Consider the following 9,906-nt stretch of genomic DNA (forward strand, 5'->3'; position numbering starts at 1 on the left):
ACCCGGTGGGGACGGCTCCATCAGATGTTCCTGCCAAGCGATGGGTGGGGGGGAGAACAGGCTGGAGTTAAAAAATAAAAAACAAATGAAAGAAACCTAAAAGATAGGCAGGGGGAAGGTTTCTGGTGGTTTGGGTGGGTTTGCAAGGGACTTTGCGGGCTTGGGGTGAGGGAGTGGTGGGGTTTGGGGGGTTTCCTGCCAGTTTCTCCCGTGAGGCCATCCCTGCACCCCCAGGAAGCACCGCACTGGTGTTACTGCCTGGTCCAGGGGCTCTGAGCACCCGGGATGTTTTACCCCATGAGAGCCCATGGAAGATGCCAAAATCCCCGTCGCCGGAGGCTCTTCCATCCTCGCTGGGAGTCGCTGCCTGTAAAACTGGGGCTGGCTGAGCCAAGAAGCACGTTTGCAGGGGCTGATCCAGGGGGCTGAGCGCTGGGCAGGATGGGACCCATCCTTCCACCCTAACCAAACCCTACCTCCTGACCCAAAAATCAGGCTTATCGATGGCATCCCAGCACCGGGGGAGGGCTGCCCCCTCCTCCCTCCGCCAAGACAGCCGCTCATCCCGATCAAACGCCTCCTCTCACCCCCTGTCCCCTCTCTGCCTGCAGGGCCGCAGGGGCTTGGGGTCCATTTTCGTCTGGGCATCAGGGAACGGCGGCAGAGAGGGCGATTACTGCTCCTGTGATGGCTACACCAACAGCATCTACACCATCTCCATCAGCAGCACCACCGAGAACGGCTACAAGCCCTGGTACCTGGAGGAGTGCGCCTCCACCCTCGCCACCACCTACAGCAGCGGGGCTTTTTACGAACGGAAAATAGTAAGTTTTACCCCGATGTCAAGTGGGGCAGCATCCCCTGGATATTTTCTGCGTGGCTGGGCTGGATGATGGCTCAGTTGTAAGAGCCGGGCTTTGCCCTTAGCCCGGCGGTGGGTTTTGCTCGTGCTTTTTTATGGTGGGGCCAGAATTGCTCTGGTCCTTGGGAAGAGCTCAGGGATGTGGTGTTTTCCCTGGTAAACGGGTGAAAGGGCTGGAGGTTTGCAAAAATACCCATGCAAATATTTACCTGTCCCCCAAAGTGCCTGCTCGCTGTCCTGTGCTTATAAAAAGGGAATTTTGAGGATTTTTAGCCTGAGACAGAGAAAAAAGAGGGAGGATGCAGGTGTTTGGCAGAGATGTGGCAACTGGGGTTGCAGAGACTTTTTGGAGCCCAGGAATTGCGTGAAAGCTTGTGCACGTGTGGATCAGTCTGGTTTTCCCTGCCACCCAGGCTATATTTGCCCTGTCCCAACAGCTGCTGTGGTCTTGTCACAGCAAGGCTTTCGTTACCGATGTCCCCGTGCATCATCCAAACCTCGGGCAGTAAAACATCCCCCACCAGCACAGTGCCTTACCCAAGGTGGGAGGGAGTTTTCCACCCAAATTAGTTTTTTGACAAAAAATGTGGGTTTTTTACAAGTCTATTTTATTTTTTAATTCAAGAGTGACTTGTTTGGCCCCTAACAGATTAATTTCCAGAATCCAAGTGCCTTCTTGGGGCCATTTTCATGGCACTAAGGAGCATTTGCATGGCTGAGGCCAGCACCAGCCCAGGGCTGCTGGAGCATCACTGGGCAAAAAAGCAGCTTCCAGGGGCACCTCGGGGAGAAACTGGGTGGCATGTGTCCCCCCCCTCCAAAAATTACCAGATTAACTCAAAACCCAGGAGCCTTTTAAAAATGTAACTGACAGAACATCTCTTTGCCCACCTCCTCTCTCCGCTCTTTTGGTACCCAAGCATCGTGCTCTGCCCTGAAATGAAAAAGCTGGAAATGGCTTTTTTTTCCTTGTTTCCCCATGTAAATGGAAATTCTTGCCTGACACCAGGAACTGGAGCTTTTAAGGAAAGCATTTAATATGGCATAGCTCAACATGCACCCATGGGTGCGTACTCACACCAGCCCTACCCTGCTCACACCACTCCATCCACGGCTTTTCCTCCAGCTGACCCGCAGCAAAATTGCCTTTTTTTCCCCCCCTTCAAATATTTTTTGCACCTTTGAGCAAAGAAAAATGTAAGCAGGGGTGTTTTCCCATGCGCCGCCCATTTTTGGGGGCTCAGAGCACCCTGGTGGCATGGTAGCCACGGCAGGTTTGGGTACCCGCAGGCTCAGCTCCCCGCTGGCAGCATCCCAAGCAAACCTGGGGTGTTCGATGGGGTAGCACCTGCGCCGGGAGCATCTCCAGCAGCACGGGGCTGCAGCTCCTCTCTCCACAGGTCACCACGGACCTCCGGCACCGCTGCACGGACGGCCACACGGGCACCTCTGTGTCCGCCCCCATGGTCGCGGGCATCATCGCCTTGGCTTTGGAGGCAAAGTAAGTGTAACCTCGCCACAGGCTTGCAGGGGGATGTTTCCAAATTTAGGAGCTGGCAAGCAAAACCAAAAAGAGAAAAGGTTGCTCTGGAGCAACTCAAAATGGGGCAAAGTTATTCTAAATTGCTCCTTTTTGGCAAGGTTTGATACAGCGTTGTTGTTTTGCATCTAATGTTCCTGCAGGTGTTTTATTGAGCTAATTCTTCACTTGTTGCCATCTGTTGAAAAGTTGGGGTTGGTGAGATAAGTCAGGCTTTTCATTTGGTGCATTGAAACCGCTGACAGCCGGCTCCAACAGGAGTTTTATAAATACTTCCTGGAAAAAAAAAGTCAGAAAACATAATGGAAAATGGAAAATGTCTGTAGAAGTGATGGTTTTCAGCTAGTGTTTCATTTCTGGGGGAAAAGGACTACTTTTGCATAATGTCAAAAACCCATGTGGTGTGACCAGCAGTGACACGCTCCCCGGTTCAAAAGAGCTGCTCTTTGCCTCTTGTCCCCATCCCAGTCCCATCCTGGTCCCATCCTGGTCCCATCATGGTCCCCCAGCCCAGGAGCAGCCCCACAGGGGACCAGGCTCACCCATTGGGCATCCCCGTGTTGCTCCATGGAGCGTCTTCTCATGAGCTTCTCACGAGCTTCTCACTATTATTATTATTTTTATGGAGTGGAAATAAATTAAGTCTGCGAATAAGCCGCAGGGCAGCGTTGTGCTTGCGTCCAGGGACAGCAGTCACAGCCTGTTGGCTGCAGTCCCTCTCGTCCAGTTTAATCCCAGCACCCAGGTCGGGTGAGCACGTTTCTGGAGATGCCGTTTTCATTACAAATATATTAAAAGCGTTAGATGTAATTTTTGTATTGTTTAGCTGAGGCATAAAACGCAACATTAAGTACCAGGGTTTGGTGCTCAGGCACTCCATTATGGTGAGAAGGAATAAATTGAATTTCTGTTCTTAAATGTTGCTCGAGAGCAATATAAATCCCAGTGCAAGATGCTGAAGAACTGAACGTAAGAAAAGCATGGAAAATTCTTCGGCAATATCCCAGGCTGGGGGTCTTGTGGGGGGCTCAAAAGCACACAGCGCTTAGTGTCCAGTGCCCTGAACACACAAACGTCATGCAAACCCTGCCTGGGGAGGGGGTTGGAAACACTTTGGGTTTCATTTTTCTGTTAAATGAGCAGGCCAGGGTTTTTTCCAGCAATTTTTGCCGTTATTCCTATAAAGGGAAGGTTTGCTCAGCAGTGTGTATCGGTGAGCTGCCGAGCCCGGTACCCTGCCTCAGGATGTTCTTTGTTCCCAGTCTCCTGCAAGAAAATAGGGAAAACCTTCCTGATTTCCTCCAGTTATACCCCAGAGCGTGAGAGCCAAATACCCTTGGGCCAGGAATAAATCCTGCAATGCCCATGGGCGCATGGCATCCCTCCCTGCGGCAACCCCCTCTGCTGGGGCACCCCAAGTGATGGCCAACCTCCAGGCAGGGTGTTAGCATTTAAATCATCGATTCATGTTCTTTTGGAGCAGGAAAGAGTTTTGGGGTTTTTTTTTAACTCAGTGGGGGTCCCTGCTGCTGCTGGGAAGACTGGAGGCAGCAGAGCCATCCCATGAGCCAAGTGTTGTTGCAGCCCCCTGCTCACCTGGAGGGATGTCCAGCATCTGCTGGTCAAAACCTCACGGCCGGTGCACCTGCGAGCGGCCGACTGGAAGACCAATGGCGCAGGGCATAAAGGTGAGGGGCTGCGGGGGCGGACGCGGCATGGCAAAAATGGCCATGAAAAGGAAAATAAAGGTCCCCAGAGCTTCGCTCGTAGGAGCGTTCGCCCTGGATGGCCGCTCTCAGCTGGCTCGGTGGCTCCTACCATCAGGCTGTTGAGCGGAGGGAGGAGAGGGCAGTAATTCATGGGGCAAGATGCTTGGAAGCCTTGCTTGGTGGAGGCTGTCCTGAGCTGCAGCATTGGCTGCTCCTTTCGGTGGGCTGCTCCCAGCAATGGGTTTTGTATGGTGCCAACATGGATTTGGGGTGTAACTCGGGCAGGGTGATGACCTCCGCATGTTGGAGTGCCTTGTACCCCAATGGGGTCAACTCCACACCTCCGACAGTTGGAGGATGCTCCGCCAGGAACCAAGGAGGAGCTACTGGTCCCTGCTTGGAAGGCAGCGGGTTTCTGAGTCTTCTCTCTTTCCAGTTAGCCATCTATATGGCTTCGGTCTGGTGGATGCAGACGCTATTGTGGTGGAAGCCAAGAAGTGGAAGGCAGTTCCTCCCCAGCACGTCTGCGTGGGAAGCCTGGACAGAGTGCCCAAGTGAGTGTCGTGGGGTGAGGGGGCTGTCCTGGGGCACATGGCTGCTTGGAAGGAGCTTTGGTCGAGCTGGCCCTCGCGATGCAAAGGCTCAGCCGCTGTCCCGGCATTTGGAAAGGGAAATTAGGAGTCGGGGTGGCCGGGACAAGCCCGTGTGCAGGTGAGGTGATGTTCGTGGATTTTATGGTCAGAGCGACCCGCACTGTCCACCCCAAGGTCTGTTTATTGATCCAGAAGTTCCCACCCAGTGTCTGTGCCTACGGCTCGGTGAGGAGTGGGTCCCACGGGGGCTCTCTGGGACCAGCTTTGATGGCAGGTGATTTACTTTTGCCCTTTCTGTGCTTTTGCTTCCCAGGTGGGTGATCAGCAGGGATTTTCTGAGGGCTGACAGTGCTGTTTGCCATTATGGAAACGGCTTAGGGAGACCAAAACCAACTCGCCTGCTGGGTCCTACACGAGTGGTGATGGGTTGGGCTCTCCTCCCTCTTCCACCAAACACCTCGTCTTGATGGAAGGCACCAAAAAACAGTGCTTTGTTGCAAGGGTTCCCAAATTTCCAGTGCCTGGGGTCTCTTTGAATTTGGCTTCAGGTTCAAACCAGCTTAGGTTCACATCTCATCCTTGGTAGGTCTGTCCCTGCTAGGTTAAAGGGTGGGATCAGGGATATGACCAAATGGACGCTCCTGGTTTACCACTGCCTGGCTGTAGAGCAAGTTGAGTTGTTCATCAGAAAAGCAGTCCCTTCGGAAAGACTTGCGTATGCAAAGCAGGAATGAATTTGGAGCCAAGTGTGTTCATGAAACTATTTATCTGATACAGACACTAATTACAACCCAAAGAGGAACGCTGCACTGATAATTATAATAAAGCAGCGCCCTCGCAGCCCATAAGGCATAGATCTTAGAGGCAGTTCAAACCCATCTCATTACCATCGAGCAATTCAGCAAATTCCTGTGCTAGGACACTGTATTGCAATGGAGGATGAGATAATTTTTGCCGCGAAGCAGTAGGAGACCAGGTTCAAATATAACTGGGCGTCCAGGCTGCTGGGAACTGGGGAGCGCTGCCGTCCCCGACGCGATGCTCTGCCCGTCCCCGGCAGGTACATCCGGGCGGACCACGTGCTGCGTGCCAGCACCCTCAGCAGCGCCTGCGCCGAGCATCGCGACCAGCACGTGCTCTACCTGGAGCACGTCGTGGTGCGGCTCAGCATCTCGCACCCGCGCCGGGGCGACCTCCAGATCAGCCTCGTCTCTCCAGCAGGGACCAGGTCGCAGCTCCTTGCCAGGAGGTAAGAGCAGCCAGAGCACACGTCTGGGCTGGGCAGCATCCTCGTCTAGGGGGTTGCTGCAAGTTTTCCTCGGGTTTTTTGGGAAGATGGGGGGCGTGCTCGGGTCTTGGCTGCAGGAGGGCTCCATGCAAGGGTGGGTGCATGCAAGGATCCCTAAAATCCTTAATTACCTATCTACCGTTTCCGATTAAATAAGACATTCAAAGTCACGCTTCTTGATGCACGGCATTACCGTTGCAGGGTGTTCGACCATTCCAACGAGGGGTTCAAGGGCTGGGAGTTCATGACCGTCCACTGCTGGGGGGAGCGGGCAGCGGGGGAGTGGACCCTGGAGATCCACGACATGCCATCCCAAGTGCGCAACCCCGCGGTTCAAGGTAAGGGTCCCCCAGCACCCATGTCCCCCAGCGCCCGCTGGTCCCCCTCGCCCCCAAAGCTCTTTGCAGGCTGCTTCGCTTGGCTGTAACTTTTGCTGTGAGTTTTATGGTCTTCAGCAAAACTGTATTGCCCAAATTTTTCAAAAATGGGAATAAAACTTCAGCCCTGAGCGCAGGAGGCTGCCTGTCTGGCTGAGCCAGGAGTGTGTTTTCTCCCAGCAGCAATCTCACTGCAACCGAGAGCCAGGTTTCCAAAATTAAACCGTAATGAGTCAAAATGAGGAAACCCAGGAGCTGTAATTGTTGTTTGTTTGTTTTGCTTCGCTGCTGGGACATCTGGCTCGTGGGCTGGTTGTGCAATGGCGCAAGGGGATGATGCCCCTCGGGCTGCGGACGGACGGACATCCTCCCCGGGCTGCCACTGCACTGGCAGGGGGTGGCTGGGCTCAGCCTGGCCCCCTGCGTGTCCCCAACCCCGACGTGTCCCCCCCCTCCCCAGCTTGGCCGCCTGCTCCCTGACCCCTTCCTGGCAAAGGAGCCAGGCTGGCGGGATCCGGCCCCGCCGGGAAGGGGCAGCCGCCTCGCCGGCTGGTGGCAGCGGGGCATGAAGCATCCTGCCTGGGGCTGGCGCGCGTTGCGGGGGTGTTAAAATCCACACGCTCATTGATAGGAAGCCAGGAGTATATTAAAAACCTCTCCCACACAACTTTTTGGCAGGAGGTGCATGTGGGGGTTCATTGTGCAGAAAGTGTTTCTGTTTGCTGTCTTCACCCGAAATCTTTTGAACTCGGAGAGCAGCAGTGAAGCGCTCACAGAGCTGCTTTTCTCCCTGTATTTACAGTTTACAGTGGGTGCTTCTGAGCCCCTTGCAGGCATCAGGGCTCGGCTTTACCCAGCTTTGCAAAACGAAATGAAAACAAGTGCATTAAGTCACCCCCCTCAAAGGGTCTGCACCGGCATTGAAGCAGAGATGGCAAAGTGGGAGGAAAAAGAGGGACAATGCTCCCAGCCCGCGGCAGAAACGGGTATTAAATGTTAATTTAAGACCACTAAATTAAACCAATTAAATTGGTTAATTTATTACCAATTAAATACTATGGGTGTCCTGTTGCTGGCACTGCTGCATCCCCAGCATCAGCCCCATGCAGCCTGGGCTTTCCTTGTGTGGGACATTTTAGATTTAAAGCAAATTTAATTCTTTTGGTGGAGGTGCGCGGCTGAGCTCTTCCCCGGCTGATGCCGCCCAAGCTCACCCCTTCGCAGGCTCCATGCTGGCACTATTCACTTGCAGCAGGTGGGTCCTCTCAGCCCTTTTGGAGAGCCAAGGGATTTGGGTGTTGGAAATTTTAAGCCCTTCCTGGAAACGCGGGGATTAGTAGTTAAAGCCGAGCATGCTGCAGGCGTGAAGTGACTCGCGTTGATGGGGAATTGAAAGAAAAACAGCACTGGAGGGAAGCAGCAGCATTTTTTGGACCCCCTCCCCAAAGTGGTGTGGGTTGGGGAGGACCCCAGTGTGGGTGTAAGGCCGTGGGAGTCCCCAGCCCCCGGGTGCAGCACAGGTTCCAGTGACCCCCACAGTGTTTTTGGGGGACACTGAGCTCAGACCTCTGACATGTTGGATAGGCAGGTGGCTGGAACAACAGCAGCAAGAAATAATCCGGCGTGTGCCAGGCGGCTTTTGTCAGACAGAAATAATCCTCCATTATGGAGCTTTTAAAGTTAATGGTTCTCTCTGCACATTGGGCATGAAGGCTATGGTGATGCTGCGGTTCATCAGACGAGTTATAGAATAAAAAATCCCTTATAGGTGCCTTAAAAGGCTGCATTCGTGTGGGCTGGGAGCTCAGGGGCTCATGAACATTTCTGGGTGTTCATTGTTTGCTTCTGCATTGCCGTGCCAGTGGTGAAGCCCTGATGGTCCAGTCCATCCTCCTCCTGCTTCCCCCAAAGCTGGGTCCCCTGGAGAGGAGCGGGATGGGGAGCGAGATGGGGAGCAGGATGGGTGACGTTGTGCCTGTCCCACAGGGAAGCTGAAGGAGTGGAGCCTCCTCTTCTATGGGACAGCTGAGCACCCCTACACTGCACTGGGCAGCCCCCAGTCCCGTGGGAGAATGCTGGAGGTGCCGGCATCGGAGACGGAGCCGTCGAGAGCTGCCTTCCTGCAGAGCCAGGTGGAGGTGGCAGAGGAGGAGGAGGAGTACGCAGGTAAGTGCTGGCCAAGTTGCCACGTTGTCGCCCCCAAAGTACCCGGGAAAATGCAAACCCGGATAAACTGGAGGAGACACGAGGCCTGATCCTGCCCAGGGCCAAGGTAGGCTGGGAGGAGTGGTGCCTGCGGCCGGCACAGGGCAGCAGGACGGCGAAATTAGAAGGTAGCAAAATGCCCCGTCCCAGCGCTCCCGCCACAAATTGCTGGTGCAGCCGTCTGAGGAGTAAAAAAAGCTCCTCTGCCCACCTTCCCCCGCCTCCGGCGCGGGCACGGGCAGGCATCCCTGCCGGTCCCCAAGGAGCAGGTCTGGCCCCTCTTTCAAAGCTGCTCCTGCACCAGGGTGTTTAGCCAGAGGATGGCCAGGTGGGATTTGTGCCGGGGAGGATGAGCTGGAGGAGGGGTGAGCACCTGGAGCCATGCAGCTCCATAGGATAGATAGGATAAGATATATAAGATCTGTAAGATAATAGATATAGGATAAGATAGGCAGAGGGTCCCCAGCCCCTTCCCCACATCCATCATCCAGGGAGGGTGTGCTCAGAGCATCCTGGCAGTGGGGTCTGGGGGATGCTCAGCCTCTCCCCCCACTGAGCTGGTCTCTCCCTTCCCAGGTCCGTGCCACCCCGAGTGCGGTGACCAGGGCTGCGACGGCCCCAGTGCCGACCAGTGCTTGAACTGCATCCACTACAGCCTGGGCAGCGTGAAAACTGGCAGGTGAGGGGTGGTGGGGTGTCCCTGCAGGGTCCCCGGGCAGCAGCAGTGTCTTTACCCAGGGCTTGCACCCCAGCGTGGGTGATAGATGCTTGCACAGAGAAAGAAGTGTATGAGAGAGAAAATGAGGGAGGAGGAGGCATGGGATCCCTGCCCTGGTCTAGGGTATGATGGGGTGGGGGACACGGAGCTGGAAAGCCCTGGAGGATGTTGGCTGTGTAATCATGCTGGGGCATGTCAAATAATCAAATAATCAAATAATCATAATCAAAGCATTGGCTTCACTGGCTGGGGTCACCCACACCCAAGGGACAGCTAGCTGAGGTGCCAAATCACTTCTGCAATTGGGGTTTCCACTCCTCAATCTCTTGGGCTGGCCCAGGGAAAGTTTACCCATAGTCGGGGTTGCTGGCCAAGAGAGTCCCCGGCTCTTTATTACAAACCCACGACGTTCAAGACAGCCTAAATCTTAAGAATAAGAAGTAAATGAGCCCAAATTGCTGCCAAGGCTGGGGGACGCCCCGAATGCTGCGGGCAAGAGGACAACGGCAGGCACCTGACTGCCGTGAGGTGGCTGGCTGTTGGCACCAAAGCCCGGGCACTCTCGGTTCCTTCCCCAGGATGTGCGTGAGCTCGTGCCCCGCAGGGTTTTTCGG

General features: G+C 54.7%; 1 protein-coding gene across 1 annotated transcript in view; it reads left to right on the plus strand.

Annotated features, from left to right (window-relative positions):
• Window positions 1–9,897, plus strand: part of LOC103899933 (proprotein convertase subtilisin/kexin type 6) — a gene marked incomplete at its 3' end in the record, with an annotated part of 28,669 nt that extends 18,772 nt beyond the window's left edge. The window contains exons 8-16 of the mRNA XM_009280498.1: window positions 612–824; window positions 2,263–2,363; window positions 3,987–4,090; window positions 4,548–4,665; window positions 5,765–5,953; window positions 6,194–6,330; window positions 8,356–8,535; window positions 9,151–9,253; window positions 9,871–9,897. Coding sequence (XP_009278773.1) covers window positions 612–824; window positions 2,263–2,363; window positions 3,987–4,090; window positions 4,548–4,665; window positions 5,765–5,953; window positions 6,194–6,330; window positions 8,356–8,535; window positions 9,151–9,253; window positions 9,871–9,897 — 1,172 coding nt within the window. The remainder of the gene's footprint in view (window positions 1–611; window positions 825–2,262; window positions 2,364–3,986; window positions 4,091–4,547; window positions 4,666–5,764; window positions 5,954–6,193; window positions 6,331–8,355; window positions 8,536–9,150; window positions 9,254–9,870) is intronic.
• Between the last annotated feature and the right edge of the window lie 9 nt (window positions 9,898–9,906).

This window comes from Aptenodytes forsteri, unplaced genomic scaffold, assembly GCF_000699145.1.
Source record: "Aptenodytes forsteri isolate BGI_AS27 unplaced genomic scaffold, ASM69914v1 Scaffold83, whole genome shotgun sequence".
NCBI classification, from domain to species: Eukaryota; Metazoa; Chordata; class Aves; order Sphenisciformes; family Spheniscidae; genus Aptenodytes; species Aptenodytes forsteri.